This window comes from Manis javanica, chromosome 11 (genome assembly GCF_040802235.1).
Source record: "Manis javanica isolate MJ-LG chromosome 11, MJ_LKY, whole genome shotgun sequence".
Lineage (NCBI taxonomy): Eukaryota > Metazoa > Chordata > Mammalia > Pholidota > Manidae > Manis > Manis javanica.
In genome coordinates, this window is record NC_133166.1 from 23,338,699 (window position 1) to 23,363,900 (window position 25,202).

Below are 25,202 nucleotides of genomic sequence, written 5' to 3' on the forward strand. Positions count from 1 at the left end.
TCTCATCTTTAAGATTGGGTTGTCTGTCTTTTTCTTAATTGTAAGAGTTCTTTATATGTTCTGGATGTAAGTTTTTTTGTCAATATATGTACATATATATTGCAAATATTTTCCTCTAGCCTTTGGCTTGCTTTTTTACTCTCTTAATATTGTCGTTTAAAGAACAGAAGTTCTTGATTTTAATGAAGTCCAATTTAATCAATTTTTTGCTTTTTGTGGCCTGTTTCCCTACCCCCAATATATTTTCCTAAATTTTCTTCTAGAACTTTTATTGTTTTACTTTTCATTTTTAGGGATATGATTTATTCAAATTTTTGTATATGAGATGAAATTGGAAGTGAAGGTTCTTTTTTTCCCAGGAAGATACTCAATTTGTTCTGTGGTCAGTTTGTCTGTCCTTACCACATTGTTGTATAATAAGTCTTGATAATTGGCAATGTTAAGTTCCCCAGCTTTATTTTTCTTCCAGATGGCCTTGGCTATTCTAGGTTCTTTGTGTTTTCATATTAGCTTGTCATTCTGCTGCCTTCCCTCCCCCTCAAAAAAGCCCTGCTGGGATTTTTATTGCTTTTGCCTTGAATCAGTAAATTAATGTGGGGGTAAACTGACATTGTAATGAAATAATTCTTCTAATCCATGAACATTGTTTATCCTGTTACCTATTTAGGCCTTTAAAAATTTTTTCTCAGCAATTTTTTTTAAAACTTGCTCTTATTTTTCTAACTTTTTAATTTTTTTTTTGAGAGGGCATCTCTCATATTTATTGATCAAATGGTTGTTAATAACAATAAAATTCTGTATAGGGGAGTCAATGCTCAATGCACAATCATTAATCCACCCCAAGCCTAATTCTTGTCAGTCTCCAATCTTCTGAAGCATAATGAACAAGTTCTTACATGGTGAACGAATTCTTACATAGTGAGTAAGTTCTTACATGGTGAACAGTGCAAGGGCAGCCATCACAGAAACTTTCGGTTTTGATCACGCATCATGAACTATAAACAATCAGGTCAAATGTGAATATTCGTTTGATTTTTATACTTGATTTATATGTGGATCCCACATTTCTCCCTTTATTATTATTATTTTTATTTTTAATAAAATGCTGAAGTGGTAGGTAGATGCAAGATAAAGGTAGAAAACATAGTTTAGTGTTGTAAGAGAGCAAATGTAGATGATCAGGTGTGTGCCTGTAGACTATGTGTTAATCCAAGCTAGACAAGGGCATTAAAACATCCATGGATGCAGAAGATTTCTCTCGAAACAGGGGGGGTGAGGTTCTAAGCCTCACCACTGTTGATCCCCAATTTCTCACCTGATGGCCCCCCTGCAACTGTGCCTGTCTTAGGTTGTTCCTCCCTTGAGGAATCTTACCTGTCTCTGGCTAACCAGTCATCTTCCGGGGCCATACAGGGAGATGTAAAGTTGGTTAAGTGAGAAAGAAGCCATATTGTTTGAAAAGGTTAGCTTTTTTATTATTTTTCTGACTTTTTAAGATAGAATATTAGGTTAATGATTTTAGACTTTTGATCATTTCTAATATATGCACTTAGAACTATAGATTTCTATCTTAGCATTGTTTTATCTTAATTTACTAAGTTTTGGTATTTTATATTTTCATTATCATTTAATTCAAAAGAGTTTCTAATTTCTATTGAAATTTCTTTTTTGGTTATTTAGAAGTGTGTTGCATAATTTTCAAACATTTGGGGCCATTTCTAGTTATCTTTCTTACTGACTTCTAGTTTAATTTCACTGTGATTAGAGAACATATACTGTATGGCTTCATTCCTTTCAGATGTGTTGAGATTTGGTTTATATAAGCAGAGTAAACAATACAATTGAAAAGCGAGTGTCCGTCTGGATAAAAAACAAAATCCAACTATATGCTGTTTATAAGAGACACACTTTAAATATAGGGATACAAATGGTTGAAAGGATGAGGAAAGATATATAATACAAATGCTAAGAGTAAGGCAGGTGTAGCTATATCAATATCAGACAGCAAACTTTAGAGCAGGAAGTATTTCTAGAGATAAAAATGGACATTTCATTATGAGAAATGTGTGACTTCAACAGTAATATCTAACAACACTTAATTTGTATACACCTAATAATACAGTTAAAAAATATGTAAACCGAAAGTTGAAAAAACTAAAAGGATAATAGACAAATTTATAATAAAAGTTAGAGATTTTAACACACATTCTCAATAATAAGCAGCCAAAAATACCAGTGAGGATACAATAAATTTAACCTCATTGGCGTATTTTATCTAATGATGGAATACATGTTCTTTATAGTGTTCACATATTGCTTCTTAATTCTCTCCTTCTGGGAATCCAATATTTATGTTAGATCTTTTAAATTTATTCCACATGTTGCTTATGCTTAGTTCTGTTCCTTTTTTCTCTGTGTACTTTGGTTTGGTTATTTTCTATGATCTATCTTGGCATTCCTTAGACCTGTATTCTGCTGTGAACATTGCCTGTTTAGCCAACCAGTGGAAACCTTGTCTCAGATAATATATCTTCCAGTTTTAGAATGCTCATTTTATTCTTTTATAGATTCTGGTTCCCAGTCCAAAATTACATGCTTTCATCTGTCTTTTCCTGTATTTTCTTTAACATTCCAATTACAGTTATTTTCAAGTCCTTGTCTGGTAACTCTAACATATGGATCATTTATGGGACTGCTTATTTTTCCTCTTGATTATTGGTTATATTTTCCTGCCTCTTTTCATATCTAATAGTTTATTTTTATTAATTGCTGGACACTGTGTATAAAAAATAACAGAGGCTCCAGATGGTTTTATTTTACATCAAGTAATGGGTTCCCCCTTTCCTCTGATAGGTATGTAGGGTAAGGAAGGACCTGATCACCTCAAGGCAATCAGAGATTGAGCTATGTTGGAACTGGGTTGTAGTTTTAGTAAGATTTGTTCTAGTACTCATTTGTCCCAGTTTTAAAGGCATATCCTTTCCTGACTTTATTGATACCTAGTGGATTTCTTTCTCCTAGCCCGGAAAGACTATGAGAGGTTAATTTCTTACACTTAGAGCTTTTTAATTTAGCTCTTTAGCTGCCTGCTCCTCATAGCTTCAAAATTTTGCAGCTGTCTTGAGGGGAAGACTGGCTGTGTGTTTGAGGCAGGTCTTTTCCTTCTTGCAATTTTGTTTCCTAAGCATTATGAAATTTTGGGAGATCTTATTCCACTCTTTAGCCTAGCTACCTATTCTTCTGTACAGCCCCAGAATTCAATAAATGTTCAATAAAAAACTGGATATATGTTTGGGACCTCTCAATTTCCAATTTGTCATACCAGTACCATACTACCAACAAAAGCTAGGCTGATTTCTCTGTGCCCCAGTGGAGTCCTGCCTGGGCCAAGCCCAATCTTCAGCCCTCACCTAGAATCATCAACTGCCTCCAAGGAAGAAAATGGCTGGCAGCTGTGAATTCTCTTTAGAAAGGCTTTTCCCTTTTTGGATTTTTAGTTCATCTAAACCCATGGTTCTCAGACTTTTTGGTCTCAGGACCCTTTTGCTCTTAAAGATTATTTAGGACCTTAAATAACTTTTTTATGGGGCAGTATGTTGCTATTTATACTATTAGAAATTTAAACTGAGAAAATTATGAAAATTTGTATTAATTCACTTAAAATAAGTATATTAAACCCTTACACATTAACACATTTTTTGAAAATGACTACATTTTCCAAAATAAAAATTATTTAATGAGAGGAGTAAATTTTTTTATGATTTAAAAAATATTTTCAGTGTCTGGCTTAAGAGACTGCTGGATTTTTTACTCTATATTCAGTCTACTGTGGTATCACTCATCATGTAGCCTCTGGAAAAATTCATAGATCAGCTGTGAGAGAAAGGGAGTGAAAAAAGGTAAATAATGTCTCAGTATTATTATGAAAATAATTTGACCTCATAGATACTCTGAAAGGAAGGGTCCTGGGGATTCTTGAAGATCATTGGATCACACTTTTAAGAACTGTAGACCTAGTCCTAATTGTTTCTGCAGCCCTCTGATGTCTTTGAAACTTTTTCACAATTGTAATAGTTTGTCTTTCAAAAATGTCATAATTTTTGTGACTTAACACAGCTTTTTGCAGATGTTGTATTGGGTCAGAATTATTCTTCTGCCATGATCTGCATCCTATGGGGAAGTGGAAGTCAGGTGATAACACTTTAAAGTGTATACACCAATGATTATTAACTTTGCTGCACCTAGATCAGTGAAATCAGAGTCTGGCTTAGGGTTCAAACATCATTATTATTTAAGTTCCCCAGGTGATTCCAGTGTGTGACAAGACTGAGAACCATAGCCATAGAATAAAAGAGTGGGACCTGTGAACTCTTGGCTTGCCCCAGCCCTTCTCTGTTGTCTTCTTTTCCTTCAGGCATTTATTACTTGTGTAGCTTGCTGTGTCTGTCTCTGTCTCTCTGCCTCCCATCTCCCCAATTCGCGGTTTCCCGTTTTGTAATTATGGCTCTCATTAAACAGTTTTGGAGCCTGGCCAGCCAGCCCTTGGTGTGCTTCTCCAACTATCTTTGCTCTCTTTTCTCTCTCTCTCTCTCCATTCTCCCCTTCTTAGTTTATCCCATTTTTTAAACTGCTTTTAATGTAGAATTTGCTCATAAATTTTCAGACTTGGTGTATTAGACTCGAGGCTATCTGTTCTTCATTTTAAATCTATAAAGCCTGGAGTGGGCCATTTTAAAGTTTCTTTATATGTTTCCATAGGAACAAAAGCCAAGTGGAGACTGGTTCTCTCATTAGATCTCTAAGGAATAAAGATGTCTGTCCTTAGCTAAGACCCTCCTGGTCTGTCTTAGGCTATGGAAAGGATCTCAGGCCAGATATGGCGTACTTGTCCCATTGGCTGAAGTTGTGCATAAAAAGACTGCTCTCAATCCCTTTTCTCTGGGATTCTGACCAGCCAAAGTTTGGAGTCCAGATGGGGAACTTGGGGGTCACTTATACGGATAGCCTGGGTGAGATAGCAAGGAATCCAGTGTATATAATATGTATGTGTACCGTCAGACCTTTCACACTAGAGTGCTTTGTGACTCTCTGTTTCATTGTATGCTCTTTGCTGAGAAGTCAGTGGGGAGATTTCTGCTTATACATGGGTGTCTTTTGGTGATGCCTATGTTAGGGGTAAGACTTGTCATCTTCTCACCTTGTAGAGAGTGCCCTTCAAAGCCTGCCTGCCCAGTTCAGTGGGAGAATCATAGGCAAAGTCTCTGAGCTAGAGGAGACTTTGGGGAGCATTCAGGCCAATGCCCTTCTGGACTAGCAATCATTTCTTTTTGTTAAGGTATCATTGATATAGAATCTTATGAAGGTTTCACATGAGCACCATGGTAGTTACTACATTCACCCATATTATCAAGGCTCCCCCACACCCCATTGCAGTCACTGTCCATCAGCATAGTAAGATGCTATAGAGTCACTACTTGTCTTCTCTGTGCTATATATACTGCCTTCCCCATGACCCCCCCTATATTATGTTGATAATCATAATGCCCCTTAATCCCCTTCTCCCTCTCTCCCCTCCAACCCTCCTTCCCCCTTCCCTTTGGTAAATGCTAGTCCCTACTTGGAGTCTGTGAATCTGCTGCTGTTTTGTTCCTTCAGTTTTGCTTTGTTGTTATACTCCACAAATGAGGGAAATCATTTGGTACTTGTCTTTTTCCACCTTGCTTATTTCACTGAGCATAATATCGTCTAGCTCCATCCATGCTGTTGCAAATGGTAGGATTTGTTTTCTTCTTGTGTACAAATAATATTCCATTGTATATGTACCATATCTTCTTTATTCATCTACTGATGGACACTTAGATTGCTTCCATATCTTGGCTATTGTACACAGTGCTGTGATAAACATGGGGGTGCATATGTCTTTTTGAATCTGGGATATTGTTTTCTGGAGGTAAATTCCTAGGAGTGGAGTTAGTGGGTCAAATGGTATTTCTATTTTTAGATTTCTGAGGAACCTCCATATTGCTTTCCACAATGGTTGAACTAATTTATATTTCCACCATCAGTGTGGGAGGGTTCCCCTTTCTCCACATCCTCACCAGCATTTGTTGTTTCTTGTATTTTGGATGTTGTCCATCCTAACTGGTGTGAGGTGATATATCACTGTCATTTTGATTTGCATTTCCCTGATAATTAGCAATGTGGAGCATCTTTTCATGTGCCTGTTGGCCAACTGAATTTCTTCTTTGCAGAAGTGTCTGTTCAGATCCTTCCATCTATTTTTTAATTGGGTGATTTTCTTTTTGGATGTTGAGGCATGTGAGTTTTTTAATATGTTTTAGATGTTAACCGCTTATTGGATATGTCACTTATGAATATATTCTCCCATCCTATATGATGCCTTTTTGTTCTAGTGATGGTGTCCTTTGCTGTACAGAAGTTTTTTAGTTTGATGTAGTCCCATTTGTTCATTTTTGCTTTTGTTTCTCTTGCCTGAGGAGATGGGTTCAGGAAAAAGTTGCTCATGTTTACATTCAAGTGATTTTTGCCTACATTTTCTTCTAAGAGTTTTATGGTTTCATGACTTACATTCAGGTCTTTGATCTATTTCAAGTTCACTTTTGTGTATGGGGTTAGACAGTAATCCAGTTTCATTCTCTTACATGTAGCTGTCCAGTTTTGCCAACACCAGTTGTTGAAGAGGCTATCATTTTCCCATTGTATATCCTTGGTTCCTTTATCATATATTAATTGGCCATATATGTGTGGGTTTATATCTGGGCTCTCTATTCTATTCCATTGATTTATGGGTCTGTTCTTGTGCCAGTACTATACTGTTTTGATTACTGTGGCTTTGTAGTAGAGCTTGAAGTTGGGGAGCATAATACCCCAAGCTTTATTCTTCCTTCTCAGGATTGCTTTGGCTATTTGGGGTCTTTTGTGGTTCCATATGAATTTTTGAACTATTTGTTCTAGTTCATTGAAGAATGCTGTTGGTATTTTGATAGGGATTGCATTGAATCTGTAGATTGCTTAGGCGGGGTGGCCATTTTGACAATATAATTCTTCCTGTCCATGAGCACAGGATATATTTCCATGTATTGGTTTCTTCTTTAATTTCTCTCATGAGGGTCTTGTAGTTTTCAGCATATAGGTCTTTCGCCTCCTTGGTTAGGTTTATTCCTAGGTGTTTTCTTCTTTTTGATGTAATTGTAAATGGAATTGTTTTCCTGATTTCTCTGCTAGTTCATCATTAGTATATAGGAATGGAACAGATTTCTGCATATTAATTTTGTGTCTTGTAACTTTGCTGAATTCACTTATTAGTTCTAGTAGTTTTTGGGTGGATTCTTTAGGGTTTTTATATGTACCATATCATGTCATCTGCAAACAGGGACAGTTTAATTTCTTCCTTGCCAATCAGGATACCTTTTATTACTTGTGTTGTCTGATTGTTGTGGCTAGGATCTCCATGCTATATTGAATAAAAGTGGTGAGAGTTGGCATCCTTTTCTTGTTCCCAAACTTAGAGGAAAAGCTTTCAGCTTTTTGCTGTTAACTATGATGTTGGCTGTGGGTTTGTCAATATGGCCTTTATTATGTTGAGGTACTTGCCCTCTGTACCCATTTTGTTGAGAGTTTTTATCATGAGTGGATGTTGAATTCTGTCAAGCACTTTTTCAGCATCTATGGAGATGATCATGTGGTTTTTATCCTTTTTGTTGATATGGTATATGATGTTGATGGATTTTTGAGTACTGTACCATCCTTGCATTTCTGGGATAAATTGTACTTGATCATAATGTGTGATTTTTTTGATGTATTCTTGAATTTGGTTTGGTAATTTTTGTTGAGTGTTTTTGCATCTATGTTCATCAGGGATATTGGTCTGTAATTTTCTTTTTTTTGGCATGTCTTTGCTTGGTTTTGGTATTAGAGTGATGCTGGTCTCGTAGAACGAGTTGAGAAGTATACCCTCCTCTTCTACTTTTTGAAATTTGAGGAGGATGGGTATTAAGTCTTCTCTAAATGTTTGATAAAATTCAGCGGTGAAGCCATCTGGTCCAGTAGTTTTGTCCTTAGCTAGTTTTTAAATTACCAATTCAATTTCATTGCTGGTAATTGGTGTGTTCAGATTTTCTGTTTCTTCCTGGGTCATTCTTGGAAGGTTGTATTTTTCTAGAAAATTTCCATTTCTTCTAGATTATCCGATTTGTTAACATAATTTTTCATAGTATTCTCTAATAATTCTTTGTATTTCTGTGATGTCTGTAGTGATTTTTCCTTTCTCATTTCTGATTTTGTTTATGTGTGTACGCTCTCTTTTTTTCTTGGTAAGTCTGGCTAGGGTTTTATCTATTTGGTTTATTTTCTTGAAGAACCAGCTACTGGTTTCATTGATTCTTTCTATTGTTTTATTCTTCTCAATTTTATTTATTTGTTCTTTGATCTTTATTATGGCTTCCTCCTTCTACTGACTTTGGGCCTCATTTGTTCTTCATTTTTCTAGTTTCATTACTTGTGAGTTTAGACTGTTCATTTGGGATTGTTCTTCTTTCGTGAGGTAAGCCTGAATTGCAATATACTTTCCTCTTAGAATGGCCTTCACTATGTCCCACAGATTTGGGGTTTTGAGTTGTTATTTTCATTTGTCTCCATATATTGCTTGATATCTGTTTTAATTTGGTCATTGATCCATGAATTATTTAGGAGCATGTTGTTAAGCCTCCATGTATGTGGGCTTTTTTGTTGTCTTTGCATAATTTATTTCTACTTTCATACTTTTGTGGCCTGAGAACTAGTTGGTACAATTTCAATCCTTCTGAATTTACTGAGGATCTTTTTTTCCCCATTCTTTATCATTAATCTACAATTACATGAAGAACATAATGGTTACTAGACTACCCCCTTCACCAAGTCCCCCCTGACAAACCCCATTACAGTCACTGTCCATCAGCATAGTAAGATGCTGTAGACTCACTACTTGTCTTCTCTGTGTTGCACATCCCTCCCTATGCCCCACCCACATTATACATGCTAATCATAAGGCCCCCTTTGTTTTCCCCTGCCCTTATCCCTCCCTTCCCATTCCTCCTGCCCAGTCCCTTTCCCTTTGGTAACCGTTAGTCCATTCTTGGGTTCTGTGATTCTACTGCTGTTTTGTTCCTTCAGCTTTTCTTTGTTTTTATACTCCACATATGAGTGAAATCATTTGGTACTTGTCTTTCTCTGCCTGGCTTATTTCACTGAGCATAATACCCTCTAGCTCCATCCATGTTGTTGCAAATGGTAGGATCTGTTTTTTCTTATGGCTGAGTAATATTCCATTGTGTATATGTACCACATCTTCTTTATCCATTCATCTACTGATGGACATTTAGGTTGCTTCCATTTCTTGGCTATTGTAAATAGTGCGGTGATAAACATAGGTGTACACCTGTCTTTTTCAAACTGGAGTGTTGCATTCTTAGGGTAAATTCCAAGGAGTGGAATTCCTGGGTCAAATGGTATTTCTATTTTGAGTTTTTTGAGGAACCTCCATACTGCTTTCCACAATGGTTGAACTATTTTGCATTCCCGCAAGCAGTGTAGGAGGGTCCCCCTTTCTCTGCAACCTCACAAACATTTGTTGTTGTTTGTCTTTTGGATGGTGGCAATCCTTACTGGTGTGAGGTGATATCTCATTGTGGTTTTAATTTGCATTTCTTTAATGACAAGCGATGTGGAGCATCTTTTCATGTGTCTGTTGGCCATCTGAATTTCTTCTTTGGAGAAGTGTCTGTTCAGCTTCTCTGCCCATTTTTTAATTGGATTATTTGGTTTTTGTTTGTTGAGGTACATGAGTTCTTTATATATTTAGGATGTCAACCTTTTATCAGATCTGTCATTTATGAATATATTCTCCCATACTGTAGGATACCTTTTTGTTCTATTGATGGTGTCCTTTGCTGTACAGAAGCTTTTCAGCTTGATATAGTCCCACTTGTTCATTTTTGCTTTTGTTTCCCTTGCCCAGAGAGATATGTTCATGAAGAACTCGCTCATGTTTATGTCCAAGAGATTTTTGCCTATGTTTTTTTCTAAGAGTTTTATGGTTTCATGACTTACATTCAGGTCTTTGATCCATTTCGAATTTACTTTTGTGTATGAGGTTAGACAGTGATCCACTTTCATTCTCTTACATGTAGCTGTCCAGTTTTGCCAGCACCATCTGTTGAAGAGACTGTCATTTCCCCATTGTATGTCCATGGCTCCTTTATCGTATATTAATTGACCATAAATGTTTTGGTTAATGTCTGGTGTCTCTATTCTGTTCCACTGGTCTGTGGCTCTGTTCTTGTGCCAGTACCAAACTGTCTTGATTACTGTGGCTTTGTAGTAGAGCTTGAAGTTGGGGAGCATAATACCCCCAACTTTATTCTTTCTTCTCAGGATTGCTTTGGCTATTCGGGGTCTTTGGTGGTTCTATATGAATTTTTGAACTATTTGTTCTAGTTCATTGAAGAATGTTCTTGGTAATTTGATAGGGATTGCATCAACTCTATATATTGCTTTGGGCAGGATAGCCATTTTGACAATATTAATTCTTCCTAGCCAAGAGGATGGGATGAGTTTCCATTTGTTAGTGTCCTCTTTAATTTCTCTTAAGAGTGTCTTGTAGTTTTCAGGGTATAGGTCTTTCACTTCCTTCATAAGATTTATTCCTAAGTATTTTATTCTTTCTGATGCAATTGTGAATGGAATTGTTTTCCTGATTTCTCTTTCTATTAGTTCATTGTTAGTGTATAGGAAAGCCACAGATTTCTCTGTTAATTTTGTTTCCTGCAACTTTGCTGTATTCCGATATCAGTTCTAGTAATTTTGGAGTGGAGTCTGTAGGGTTTTTTATGTACAATATCATGTCATATACAAATAGTGACAGTTTGACTTCTTTACCAATTTGGATTCCTTGTATTTCTTTGTTTTGTCTAATTGCTGTGGCTAGGACCTCCAGTACTATGTTGAATAACAGTGGGGAGAGTGGGCATCCCTGTCTTGTTCCTGATCTCAGAGGTAAAGCTTTCAGCTTTTCACTGTTCAGTATGATGTTGGCTGTGGGTTTATCATATATGGCCTTTATTATGTTGAGGGACCTGCCCTTTATACCCATTTTGTTGAGAGTTTTTATCATGAACAGATGTTGAATTTTGTCAAATGCTTTTTCAGCATCTATGGAGATGATCATGTGGTTTTTGTCCTTCTTTTTGTTGATGTGGTGGATGATGTTGATGGATTTTCGAATGTTGTACCTTCCTTGCATCCCTGAGATGAATCCCACTTGGTCATGGTGTATGATCCTTTTGATATATTTTTGAATTCGGTTTGCTAATATTTTGTTGAGTATTTTTGCATCTACGTTCATCAGGGATATTGGTCTGTAGTTTTCTTTTTTGGTGGTGTCTTTGCCTGGTTTTGGCATTAGGGTGATGTTGGCTTCATAGAATGAGTTTGGGAGTATTCCCTCCTCTTCTATTTTTTGGAAAACTTTAAGGAGAATGGGAATTATATCTTTGTATTTCTGATAAAATTCTGAGGTAAATCCATCTGGCCTGGGGGTTTTGTTCTTTGGTAGTTTTTTGATTACCACTTCAATTTCTTTGCTGGTAATTGGTTTGTTTAGATTTTGTGTTTCTTCCTTGGTCAGTCTTGGAAGGTTGTATTTTTCTAGGAAGTTGTCCATTCCTTCCAGGTTTTCCAGCTTCTTAGCATATAGGTTTTCATAGTAGTCTCTAATAATTCTTTGTATTTCTGTTGGTCCATCATGATATTTCCTTTCTCATTTCTGATTCTGTTGATGTGTGTTGATTCACTTTTTCTCTTAATAAGTCTGGCTAGAGGCTTATCTATTTTGTTTATTTTCTCAAAGAATCAGCTCTTGGTTTCATTGATTTTTTTCTATTGTTTTATTCTTCTCAATTTTATTTATTTCTTCTCTGATCTTTATTATGTCCCTCCATCTGCTGACCTTAGGCCTCATTTGTTCTTCTTTTTCCAATTTTGATAATTGTGATGTTAGAATATTCATTTGGGTTTGTTATTCCTTTTTTAAATATGCCTGGATTGCTATATACTTTCCTCTTAAGACTGCTTTCACTGCATCCCACAGAAGTTAGGACTTTGTGTTGTTGTTGTCATTTATTTCCATATATTGCTGGATCTCCATTTTAATTTGGTTGTTGATCCATTGACTATTTAGGAGCGTGTTGTTAAGCCTCCATGTGTTTGTGAGCCTTTTTGCTTTCTTTGTACAATTTATTTCTAGTTTTATACCTTTGTGGTCTGAAAAGTTGGTTGGTAGAATTTCAATGTTTTTGAATTTACTGAGGCTCTTTTTGTGGCCTAGTATGTGGTCTCTTCTGGAGAATGTTCCATGTGCACTTGAGAACAATGTGTATCCTGTTGCTTTTGGGTGTAGAGTTCTATAAATGTCTATTAGGTCCATCTGTTCTAGTGTGTTGTTCAGTGCCTCTGTGTCCTTACTTATTTTCTGTCTAGTTGGTCTGTCCTTTGGAGTGAATGGTGTGTTGAAGTCTCCTAAAATGAATGCATTGCATTCTTTTTCCTCCTTTACTTCTGTTAGTATTTGTTTCACATATGCTGGTGCTCCTATATTGGGTGCATATATATTTATAATGGTTATATCCTCTTGTTGAACTGAGCCCTTTATCATTATGTAATGTCCTTCTTTATCTCTTGTTACTTTCTTTGTTTTGATGTCTATTTTGTCTGATACTAGTACTGCAACACCTGCTTTTTTCTCCCTATTGTTTGCATGAAATATGTTTTCCATCCCTTGACTTTCAGTCTGTGCATGTCTTTGGGTTTAAGGTAAGTCTGTTGTAAGCAGCATATAGATGGGTCTTGTTTTTTTATCCATTCAGTGACTCTGTGTCTTTTGATTGGTGCATTCAGTCCATTTACATTTAGGGTGATTATCGATCAGTATGTATTTATTGCCATTTAAGGCTTTAGATTCATGGTTACCAAAGGTTCCAGGTTACTTTCCTTACTATCTAAGAGTCTCACTTAACTCACTTAGTATGCTGGTACAAACATAATCTAAAGGTTCTTTTCTATTTCTCCTCCTTCATTCTTTATATATTAGGTATCAAATTCTGTACTTTTTGTCCATCTCTTGATTGGCTTTGAGGATAGTTAATTTAATTTTTTATTTGCTTTGTAATTAGCTGTTCTACTCTCTTCACTGTGGTTTTATTACCTTTGGTGACCGCTATTCAACCTTAGGAACATTTCCATCTATAACAGTTCCTCCAAAATATACTGTAGAGATGGTTTGTGGGAGGTAAATTCTCTCAGCTTTTGCTTATCTGAAAATTGTTTAATCCCTCCTTCAAATTTAAATGATAATCTTGCTGGATAAAGTAATCTTGGTTCCAGGCCCTTCTGCTTCATGGCATTAAATACATCATGCCACTCCCTTCTGGCCTGTAAGGTTTTTGCTGAGAAGTCTGATGTTAGCCTGATGGGCTTTCCTTTGGATGTGATCTTATTTCTCTCTCTGGTTGCTTTTAGCAGTCTGTCCTTATCCTTGATCTTTCCCATTTTAATTACTATGTGTCTTGGTGTTGTCTTTCTTGGGTCCCTTGTGTTGGGAGATCTGTGGATCTCCATGGCCTGAGATACTATGTCCTTCCCCAATCCTTCCCCAGATTGGGGAAGTTTTCAGCAACTACCTCCTCAAAGACACTTTCTATCCCTTTCTCTCTCTTCTTCTTCTTCTGGTGTCCCTATGATGCGAATATTGTTCCGTTTGGATTGGTCACACAGTTCTCTCAATATTCTTTCATTCTTAGAGATCCTTTTTTCTCTCTCTGTGTGCCTCAGCTTCTTTGTATTCCTCTTCTCTAGTTTCTATTTCATTTATTTTCTCCTCCACTGTATACAACCTGCTTTTAATACCCTCCATAGTGCTCTTCAATGATTGGATCTCTGACCTGAATTTATTCCTGAGTTCTTGGATGTCTTTCCATACCTCCATTAGAATGTCAATGATTTTTATTTTGAACTCCCTTTCAGGAAAAGTCACAAGGTCCATATTATTTAAATCTTTCTCAGGAGTTGTATTTATGATTTTACTCTGGACAAGGTTCCTTTGGTGTTTCATGTTTGTATATGGTGCCCTCCAGTGTCCAGAAGCTCTATTCTGGAGCTGCTCAGCCCCTGAAGCAATGTCAGGGGTCGCAGAGGAGTGATACTGGTGCCTGGGGGGAGGAAAGAGCTGTTCCCTGCCTCCCGGCTGCTGTACCTGTCTCCACTGTCTGAGCCAGTGGGCCGAGCACACAGGTTTAAGTTTTTGTCCCACAGCAGCCGGATATGGATCCCTGCTTTCCACAAGTGGCTGGAATCCCAGTCTCCCCAGGAACTCTGCCTGTATTAACTTTCCAACCCGGTAGTCATGCAAGTCTCATGAAAGTACCATGAAATGTAGGTTTGTGCTCCCAGAGCAGCTCTCCAGAGCTAGGTATTCAGCAGTCCTAAGCCTTCCACTCCCTCCCTGCTCCGTTTCTCTTCCTCCTGCTGGTGAGCTGAGGTTGGGGAGGGGCTCGGGTCCCAGGGAGCCACAGCTCTGGTACGTTACCGCATTTGGTGAGGTCTGCTCTTTTCTCCAGGTGTGTGCAGTCTGACGCTGTCCTCTTTCCTGTTGCTCTCTCAGGATTAGTTGTGCCAATTAAATTTTCTAATTGTATCCAGTTTTAGAAGGAAGGCTCTGTCTCTCCTCTCACGCTGCCATCTTTAATACAGTCCTACTGAGGCTCTTTTTGTGCCCTGGTATGTGATCTGTTCTTGAACATGTTCCATGTGCACTTGAGAAGAATGTGTATTCTGCTGCTTTTAGGTGGAGTGTTCTGTAGACACCTGTTCGGTCCATCTGTTCCAATGTGCTGTTCAGTGCCTCTGTCTCCTTACTCATTTTGTCTCCTTGATCTGTCCTTTGGAGTGAGTAGTTTGTTGAAGTCTCCTAAAATAAATGCATTGCATTGTATTTCCCTCCACGGTTCTGTTAGGATTTGTTTCACATATTTAGGTGCTACTGTATTGGGTGCATAAATATTTACAATGGTTGTATCCTCTTGTTGGATGACCCCTTTACATTACATAATGTCCTTCTTTGTCTCTTGTTACTTTCATTGTTTTGAATGTTTTTTGTTTTCTTTGTTTTAAAATCTATTTCTCCTGAGATATCTTTTTCCATCCTTTCACTTTTAGTCTGTGTATGTCTTTGGGTTTGAAGTGAGTCTCTTGTAGGCAGCATATAGATGGGTCTTGTATTTTTATTCATTCTGTAACTGTGTCTTTTGATTGGTGCATTCAGTCCACTTACCTTTAGGGTGATTGTCAATAGATATGTACTTATTGCTATTGCAGGCTTTGGATTCGTGGTTATCAAAAGTTCAAGGGTAGCTTGTTTAGTATCTAACAGTCTGACTTACTCATTATTACACTATTTCAAACACAATCTAACAGTTGTTTTTTTTCCCCCTCCCTTTTTTTTCTTCCTTCTCACTCTTTGTATATTAGGTATCATAATCTGTTTTCTTTGTATCCCTTGACTGACTTTGTTTGTAGTTTATTTAATTTTGCATTTGCTTAGTAATTAATTGGTCTAATTCCTTTACTGTGGTTTCATTTTCTCTGGTGACAACCTTAGTTGCACTTCCATCTATAGCAGTTCTTTTAAAATACATTTAGAAATGATTTTTGGGAGGTAAATTCCCTCAACTTTTGCTTATCTGGAAATTATTTAATCCCTGCTTCAAATTTAAATGATTATTTTGCTGGGAAAGTATTCTTGGCTTGAGGCATTAAATATATCATACCCCTTCCTTTTGTCTTGTAAGGTTTCTGCTGAGAAGTCTGATGATAGCCTGCTTGGCTTTCCTTTGTATGTGAGCTTTTTTCCCTCTCTGGCTGCTTTTAATACTCTGTCCTTGATCTTTGCCATGTTAATTATACGTCTTTGTTTTGTCTTTCTAGGGTTCCTTTTGTTGGGAGATCTCTGTACTTCCATGGCCTGAAAGACTATTTTCTTCCCCAAATTAGGGAAGTTTTTAGCCATTATTTCCTCAAAGAGACTTTCTATCCCATTTTCTCTCTCTTCTTTTTCTGGTGCCCCTATAATGTGAATATTGTTCCTTTTGGCTTGGTTGCACAGTTATTTTATTATTCTTTCTTTCCTAGAGATCCTTTTTTCTGTGCCTCAGCTTCTTCTTTTTTTTCCCCTGTTCTCTAATTTCTGTTTCATTTACCATCTCCTTTACCTTGTCTAATCTGCTTTCAAATCCCTCCATTCTATGTTTCATTTCAGGTCTGTATTTTTCAAAGTTTCTATCTCTTGATGTTTTCCCTGAGATGTTTAATATTTTTCTGTAACTCTATGAGCATGTTTATAATTTTTATTTTGAAATATATATCAAGAAGATTGGTGATTTCAGTTTCACTTAGCCCTCCTTCTGGTGTTGTGGGATTCTCGTTTGTACAAAATATTTTTATTGTTTATATTTGTGGTGATTAGTATGGAATAATAACTTCACATAGGCAGTTCCCTCCAGTGCCCAGAAGCTCTACTCTCTGGAGCTGCCCAGGACCTGGAGCAACGGCAGGGGTTGCAGGTGATCAGCGCCACTGCCTGCCAGGAGGAAATAGCTCTTTCCTGCTTTCCAGCTGCAGGTCCTGCCTCCATTACCAAGTCCAGTGGGACAAGCACTCAGGGAGGAGCCTCTGCGTCATGTCCTCATAACTGCCATAGGCAGGGCCAGCCTATGGCTGGCCTGCTGTGATAGCGGTGGCAGCAGGTGTGTGGACCAGCGCTGGCTGGGAGGAAGGAGTGGCAGACTGCATATTGCAGTGGGGGGCCTCTGCCCTGCCTTGCCAGCCAGGGGAATGGAGTTCCTGAAGCTCCTGAAAGTTCCCAACCTGCTGGACTGATTTACCAGGACAGTTTTTTCCACCTGTCCTTTCTCCTGAGCAGCAAGCTCTGTGTAATCCTTGCCCATTCAGCAACCCTCTCACTGTTGGGAAGTGTTTCAATGTGCCCGCCTTTCTTTTGTTCTGGAGCAGCTGGTTATGGGTACCTTTTCTCCACAAGCAGCTGGAATCACTCTCTCCAAGTATTCCGCCTGTGTTTGCTTTCCAACCCCTCTAATCTCCAGAGCACCATGTAATGTTTGTTTCTGCTCCTGGAGCAGATCTCCAGGGGGTGGCTGTTTAGCAATCCTGGGCTTCTACTCCCTCCCTGCTTTGTTTCTCTTCCTCTCACCTGTGAGCTGGGGTGAGTGGAGGGCTTGGGTCCCACCCAATTGTGGCTTTGCTACTTCACCCTTTTCCGTGATGTCTTCTCTTTTCCCCAGATGTAGGCTGTCTGTTGCAGTCTTCTTTCCAGTCGCTCTATCAGGATTAGTTCTATTTGCTATATTTTCATGTTATGTGTGGTTTTTTTGGGGAGGTTTCTGCTTCACTTCTCACATTGCTGTCTTTTTCCCAGCTTCAACTAGGAATCATTTTTAAGGCCTTTCTGACATGAACTCTTCACATACCTCCCATGATGGGGAGCTTACTCTCTCCTGAGATCACCCCTTCATCTATGGTTTGGACTTGCCCTGGAGAAAGTTCTTCCTCACACTGAGATTTGCTGTAGGAAGCTCAGGATCACACAGCCAGTTGAGTGACAGACCAGGAACCAAAATCGGATTTTCAGATTCCCATCAAGTGCTTTTTCTGCCATATTTTGATGTCTTGAGTTTGAAGCAGAAACTCCAAATCTCAGAAGATGTTTCACTGAGTTGACCTGTGCCTCCAGAGAGCAGCAAAGATTACTGGTAGGCTGTGTGACCAGGAAAGGCAACTAATATGTGGGAAGACAGTGTTCTAGTCTGGCAACAGAAAAATCTCAGTTTGAGCTCTTGTTCACACCACTGACTTGGGTGACCTTAAGGAGGTTACTTTCCTTCTCTGAGCTTGCTTCCATATGTGTGTGTGTGTGTGTGTGTGTGAGTGTGTGTATAAAATGTAGAGAATAATCCTTTTCCTCTCTCCTCAAGTGAGAGAGATAAGAACTCTGAATCCTGAAGTATTATACAGAGGCACTGGGGAGGGTCGTGATAGTTGTAAATGTACTCCCACCCTCTTTGGCCGCACAGGTTCGGGAAGCCTTAAGGAAAGCAGAGAAGGAGCTGGAATCACACAGCTCCTGGTATGCTCCAGAGGCCCTTCAGAAGTGGCTGCAGCTGACACACGAGGTGGAGGTACAGTACTACAACATCAAGAAGCAGAATGCTGAGAAGCAGCTGCTGGTGGCAAAGGAAGGGGTGAGACCTGCATTCCTGCTGCCCTCTTCTCTCCCCCTTGTCCCCGTCCCTGTCACCTGCCTTTCTTCCTCCTCTCTGCCTCTCCGCCTCCTTCCTGTTGGACAGAGAGCTATCCTGGTGCTGGGTTCTGCTTCTTTTCCTAATATACAGCTTCTGATAATGTCCTCAGGAGTCTGGAGGAGGGAATGAGGGTACAGGTGTACTCCTACCTGGCTTCCGAAAAGATGCAGCAAGTGGAATGGAGGCAGGTAGAGGGAAAGTTCCAGATTGCCATGGGGGCAGAATCCTTCTGGAGCCAGAATACTGACAGGGGATGCCTTCATGTTTTTCATTGCCTGTTATGTTTGTCTTCCACTACTCTATTCCCTCCCCTTGCCTTCTTCCTTTTCCCTTCTTCTCTTCTTTTTCCTTGTACAACCTAAGCTGTGCTTGGAGGAAGGTGACCCAGCCACAGAAAGGCACTTCTCCTTTCTCCAACCTCTAATTCCTGCTCTTTTAAAGCTGAGGGCCTTATCTTGGCAGGCTGAGAAGATAAAAAAGAAGAGGAACACACTCTTTGGTACCTTCCACGTGGCCCACAGCTCTTCCCTGGATGATGTGGATCACAAAATCCTGACGGCTAAGTAAGTAGCACGTGTTGCCCAGCTCTGGCACTGTCCATCCCATCTTCAGTTTGAGGTTGTGCAGGGCCTCCAAACCGAATTCTACTTGTTCGCTGGCAGAGGGACAGCTCTGGTCTCCTGCCCCAGCCCTTATCCAGCTCCCACCTTGTTCTTAAGTTTGTGATTTAATTGTGCTTCTTATTTACACATATCACCTCAACTTGTTCCTCTAAGGGTCTTCATTCCTACTGGGGCTCACGCCAAACCCATGCAATTCTCTGTCATCTGTCTTCAGGCAAGCTCTGAGTGAGGTGACAGCAGCACTGAGGGAACGCCTGCACCGCTGGCAACAAATTGAGATCCTCTGTGGCTTCCAGATTGTCAATAACCCTGGCATCCACTCCCTGGTGGCTGCCCTCAACATAGACCCCAGCTGGATGGGCACTACGCGCCCCAACCCTGCCCACTTCATCATGACTGACGACGTGGATGACTTGGATGAGGAGATTGTGTCACCCTTGTCCATGCAGTGTAGGTGACCTCTTGGGTTGGGATGAGAGAAGGAGCTTTTGATGCCAGGTTGAGCCATCGGCCATGCTGTGCAGAACAGCGTATCGGGCAGATACCAAGGAGTATAGTTCAGCCCAGGGCCTTGGCTAATAAAGTACAGTTTGCCTCAGGATATTCCTTTATAGCTGTCCTCCTGGTGATTTTTCCTTGCTATAAGCTCTGTCTGCCTCTCTGGGTCTATTGTGTTAAGTGTGTCTCCCTTCACTCTGTGTTTTAATCCCTTTATTCTTCCTCACCCCCCATCTACCTTTATAAAAATAATATCCTTTAGTGGTTCATAATATAAAAATGGCATTCATTTTGATTATTTATTGCTTTTATTTGTTTTTTCATTTGATATGCCTTATTCTTATTTGTTAAAGTAGATGAATGGAATGATATTTCTCTCTGCCTTTTTATGTGTGGCTCCATGACAACAGTAGTCCCTTCAAATGATATAGCCCTAAGTCCTCCAAACCATAAAGACATTCTTGTGCAGGAGGAATCACCTCCTGCACAAGCATGTCTGGCTCTGCACCTGAGCTCTGGGGCCTCTACCATCCCTCATCCTGGGTCTTCCCTCCCTCTCTTCTCATGAGAGTGATGCGAGCTGAGTAGAGCAGAGTCAAAGAGAAACAGTGGGAATTCAATGAATGAAGGGACTAAGCCCTGACTGGCTCCACTGAATTTTTCTCTGAATGAGAGGCTAGTCTAGGTAGGTAGAATAGACCTTTATGGATAAGCTGTTGTCCTGGCCCTCTGTTCCACAAGTGCAGAAGGGATGGCAGAAAGCTGGGGCCAGGTTAAGGACTCACTTTCAGATTCTTTAATTAGGCTGGATTCCAGCTCCACACAGGCTTTATTGGTAAATCTCTTCAATGATACTTTGCCTCTGGCCAAGCTTCTTAGACTCCCTAGTCTGATACCCTGTCAGGGCTTTAGTTAAAGGCCCAAGAAGGGTAGGATCATGGCAAGCAGAGCTTGATCCTGACATACTGATCTAAAGGCTCCTGTGTTCTCCATGTTGGGAGGGACCTTCATTAGCTCTGAGCTACCCGCCCCTTGCCCCCTGGCCCTTTCCCTCATCCCACTGATGGGCAGGCTGAAGCCCTCTGTAAATCAGATTCTCTTCTCCTTTTGGCCTGGCTGTTGGACCGTAGATGCTGCCTGGTTGATGGGGCGTAGGTTCAGTGACCGTTCTCTCTGCTCGACATCCGCCGGCTCGGATGATCAGTCCCTCTGGAAATACCCGGGTTTGAGGAGCCCCTTTGGGGCTTTTGTTTTTCCAACTTTTGGGACTAAACCAACACTCCTTCCCTGCGGGCCCTACTCCTGCTTGCCTCACTCCCCTGCCTGCTCCCTCTATTCATCAGCACTGTCCCTGCTAACACTGGGAGAGGTTCGGGAGCAAGAAGAATCAGCCTGCTCAGCGGAGGGCTGGAGAGAACACCTGGGGTGATAGAGGGCTTAGGCTTCTTTTTTCAGCCAAGCTAGACAGAGGTCCTGGTGGTCCTTCCTCCAGCTGGTCTGGGGTGGAAAGAGGGAAGGAAAGATCCTCACCCTTTTCTCTTTTTCATATTTCTCCCTTTTCCTCTCCATCTTTCTCTTCTCTCCCTTCCCCCCTTCCTATTCCATGCTTCTTCAGCCTCACCTTCAAGCCATGAGCCATAGAAGCCCTGCGTCCCAGGCTCTCCATCACCATGGAACGGTGCTCTCTCCCTGGTGGCCCTTGGATCTCTTCTGTCACTCTTTTTATTTTATTTTATTTTGGTATCATTAATCTACAATTACATGAAGAACACTGTGTTTACCAGGCTCCCCCCCTCACCAAGTTCCCGCCCCCCCCCAATACAGTCACTGTCCATCAGCATAGCAAGGTGCTGTATAATCACCACCTGTCTTCTCTGTGTTGCACAGCGCCCCCCTCCACTATACATGCTAATTGTAATTCTGTCACTCTTTTAACCTGGCCTTCACCCCTGTCTTTGGGAAGAAGGCAGGCAGGAGGAAAAAAAAAAGGTGTGAATTCTGTGGAGTTGGGAGTGAGCCCAAGGGGGATGCTTTAGCACATTACTAGGTTACCTGGTGCCCATGTACCCCTTCACTGGGCATGGCAGCCATCATCTTCCAAGAGCCTGATTTGCAGCATTATTCCAGGAGCTGGTTCTTTGTTGTTTCCATGCTTATTAGAGGACATTTGGAAAGTAAGAAGAGTAAATATGAGCATAAAAAAGACATTCATAGTTTCACCATATTTGAGCACCTCTCTTTTAGTCTTTAGTCTGTGAAATTTTTATCATTTTTTTATGTTGTCAAGATTATGATAACCACTGTCATATACTGAGCACCATGAACTGTGTCAGATACTTTAAATACATTATCTTGAAGCCTTATGAAAACCCTGCAGGGTTTTATAAGTTAGGAATTAAAATAGGGAAGTAAGTTGCTCAAGGTCGCAGCTAGAGGTGGAAAGGCCTGCTTTCAAACTCTAGTCTTTTGAATTCCATAGCTCAAGGTATTTCTTTTACATATAAGTTTGTATCCTTTTGTTTTTTTCTTGAGCATTTTAATAGGCATTTTTTTATGTTTTTAAAACTTTTTCATAAGCAGCATTTAAAAAAAACTGTAGAGTCTTCTGGCAACTGGCTGTATTATCATTTCCCATTGTTCCACCTTTATGTTTACTTTCACACAATTATGAATAATAATGATATTGTAACCATGCTTGTACATGAATCCTTATCTAAACTGTGAATTACTTCCTGAGTTTGGCTTTCTTAAAAGGCTGGTTCTTAGTGCTTTCCCGGACCCTGCCCCAACCCCCAGTCCTGCCCTGTCATGCCTGTGTCCTCCCACTAACTGCCTTGCTGTCTCCCTCTGTACTCACGTTGGCCCTATGTCTCCTTCCACTGGAATTGCCACTAGAACTGACCTGGGCACCTCATCTCAGTTTCCCCTTCCTTTTAGGACTGCTGGTGGGAGGATTTTGGGAGGAGGTGCCCATTCTCCAGATTGGGCACCAAAGGCTCAGAGTGGTCTCCAGCAAGCATTTCTCCATGGGAAACCTGCTTTCCTGCCAGCCCAAAAATAGGTTGGCCCTTCCTCACACTTTGTTCATTCTCCTTGCAGCCCCCAGCCTGCAGAGCAGTGTCCGGCAGCGCCTGACGGAGCCACAGCATGGCCTGGGATCTCAGAGGTTGGTAGAGGGCGAGGCTGGCCACTTCTTGACAAGCCGGGTATCTCTGCGGCGAATGCGCAGCCTTTCATCTGGACAGTCTTTCAGTTCTGAAGGCCACGGAACCAGCTCTCCATCTGCCTCTGCTTCTTCTTCCTGCTCCTCTACTACAGCCACCACCACCACCACCACCTCCATCACCACCGTTCATGTCCACCCTGTTAATTTCCACCACAGCACTTCCTATTTCCTCCAGATGGAGCCCTACCCTGACCCTCCCCCTTCTGACAGCACCGCTGTGATGCCCGGGCATTCAGAGAGCTTGGGGTATCAGCTCTCTTTCTTCCCTTTCGTCCCTCTCTGCTACCTTTGCCTGGGCCTCTGTCTGCTGGCTGCTGCTTGGCCAGCTGTGGGGGTGTGTGCAGGGGGCACTTCTCCTTGTCGTGCTCTTTCCCAGCCCTGAGACTCCTTAAAGTCAGCCTAGTTACCCACACCTTTCTTCTTTCTTCTGTTGGGGTTTGCTGATGCTAAAAGTGAGTCACAACCCCCTTCCTCACGGCCCTGTAGCACTTTTGCCTAAACTGTATGCTTTCATATTGTTATCTCAGTGGGGTCTCATGGCCTTTATTCCTTCAACAAAGGTTTACTGATACCTACTCTATACCAGGCCCTGCTGAGCATGGAGATTCATAGATGATAAGATGCAATCCCAGCCATCAATAATTAGTCTGGTCTTGGGGAGTACATAAATAATTATGGGACAATTTGATAAGTGCTATGGGGCTGTTGAGGAGGGAGTGACTAACAGTGTGTGCCTGGATGGAATGCTTCACAAAGGAGATGACATTTGTGCCAACAACCTGTGTGCAGGAAAAGCACAAAATGTATTCTTGGCAGAGGAAACATTATGTGCAGAGGCATGGAGGTTTAAGGAGATGTGTTGGTGGGAAGGGGTAGCAGATGAAGCTAGAATGATGAAGGGCTCTGAAAGGCTAGGCATTAGGCCATTACCCTTAGGAGATGGAGGGGTTTCTCCTAAGAACTGGTCAGATTTGCATTTTAGAAGTAACATTTTAGTGTCCTGTATAAAGGAAAAAAGGGGGTGACTACTGGAATTTGGAAGTCATTGCAGTGGACCAGTAGGGCAGGTAGTAAGGTCTTGGAATTGAAAGGAGAGGATTAATTTGGTAACTGGCTTTGAGGAGTGAAAGGGAGGGAGGAGTCTAGGCTGACACCCAGCTTTCTAGCATGCATGACCAAATGGGTAAAGTACCTTTCATGGAATTAGGGAACAGCAGAGGGAAAACAGGTTTAGGGGTTTAGGACAAGAAAAGTTTATAGGTGGGGCAGGCATTAGAACACTTTAGAGTGTTTAAGGTTCTGAAATTAACACAGACTAGAACTTGGCTTTCCACACCAGGACATTGTGTTGGATATTTTTGTCCTTCTACACGGTCTCAAAACAGTGAACTGTATAAGAATTGGTGAAAGGCTTTCTCTCATAGCCTTGTTTGGCAGCTGCAGGGACTTTCCCTGCTAAATATCTCAAGTTTACAAGCTAGGGTCAGAGATAGTAGCCTTGATCTTATCTGGAACAAGCTTAGTGGACCCTCAGAAAGTGCCTCTCCTCTGGGACACCCCTCATCTCTGAAGCTGTGTGGCCCAGTCCTAGTTTCTGGGCTGCAGCCTGTTTACCCCATTGCTGCCTCACTCTGGATACCAATCTCTCTAACTCTTCCCCTAGAACCTCTGGATAGTTATCTTTGGGGGCTGTCCCTTTCACAAAAGGACTACCTTTCTCAAGCATTATCACTCAACAGAGCTACTCATCTTCATTCTCATCCTCATTTTCATCCAAAAGCCTAGGCAGGGAGGCTGCCACTCCCAGTTAGATGGAGAGGTCTGAATTGGGTTGGGGGCACTAGGAGATGCTGTGAGTCACAGGCTCCAAGGCCCAAGCTGAGGGTAGTAGGGGGGAATGGAGGGTGGGGAGGTACTTGTATCCACCTGGCCTGTTCACTACTTAATTTTCTTTTGTACCATGCACCAGAGGATCATCTCTAAAGGCAAACAGGCTCTCTAGTAAGGTTAGTAGCTTGGGATGGGAGCCCAAGGTAGCCCAGCTTTTGGGGAGGGACACCCTGGCCTGAATTGTCCCAAAGATTCAAGGAGGGAAGGTGAACTTGCCTGTTTGGGCCTTTTCCCCTCTACATCTGCACAGGCTTCCTTCCAAGTTCTTCTCTTGCTTTGGAATTTCAACTTTTAGTTGATGAAAGGGCAAAAAGGGATGGGAATCATGACCAAAATGCAGCTGTGGGCAAGGAGGAGTGAGTCTCACCTATCTTCCTAGGCATAAGAAAGGTAGACTCCTAGGATCTTCACCTCCTCAGTCTAGAGGTCCCCTTTTCCCCATGAGGGTGCTCACCAGAGTTTCCTCGACACCTTGCTCTGTGTGTGTGGAAAAGGCAGGATATGGAGAGGATCATCTTTGGGCTCAGAGAAGCATAGACA

At 40.8% G+C, this 25,202-nt stretch overlaps 1 protein-coding gene across 7 annotated transcripts in view; it reads left to right on the top strand.

Annotated features, from left to right (window-relative positions):
* Nucleotides 1-25,202, top strand: part of STIM1 (stromal interaction molecule 1) — a 203,824-nt gene that overhangs the window by 174,970 nt on the left and 3,652 nt on the right. For 3 of the 7 annotated variants that reach the window (XM_073216064.1, XM_073216063.1, XM_073216062.1), the window contains exons 8-11: nt 18,198-18,365; nt 18,888-18,988; nt 19,263-19,498; nt 22,646-23,018. In XM_073216064.1, coding sequence (XP_073072165.1) covers nt 18,198-18,365; nt 18,888-18,988; nt 19,263-19,498; nt 22,646-23,018 — 878 coding nt within the window. Of the gene's footprint in view, nt 1-18,197; nt 18,366-18,887; nt 18,989-19,262; nt 19,499-20,676; nt 20,770-22,645; nt 23,019-24,741; nt 24,779-25,202 lie in introns of all 7 variants that reach the window. The other 4 variants (XM_037026189.2, XM_037026185.2, XM_037026190.2 and 1 more) reach the window with 4 other exon arrangements.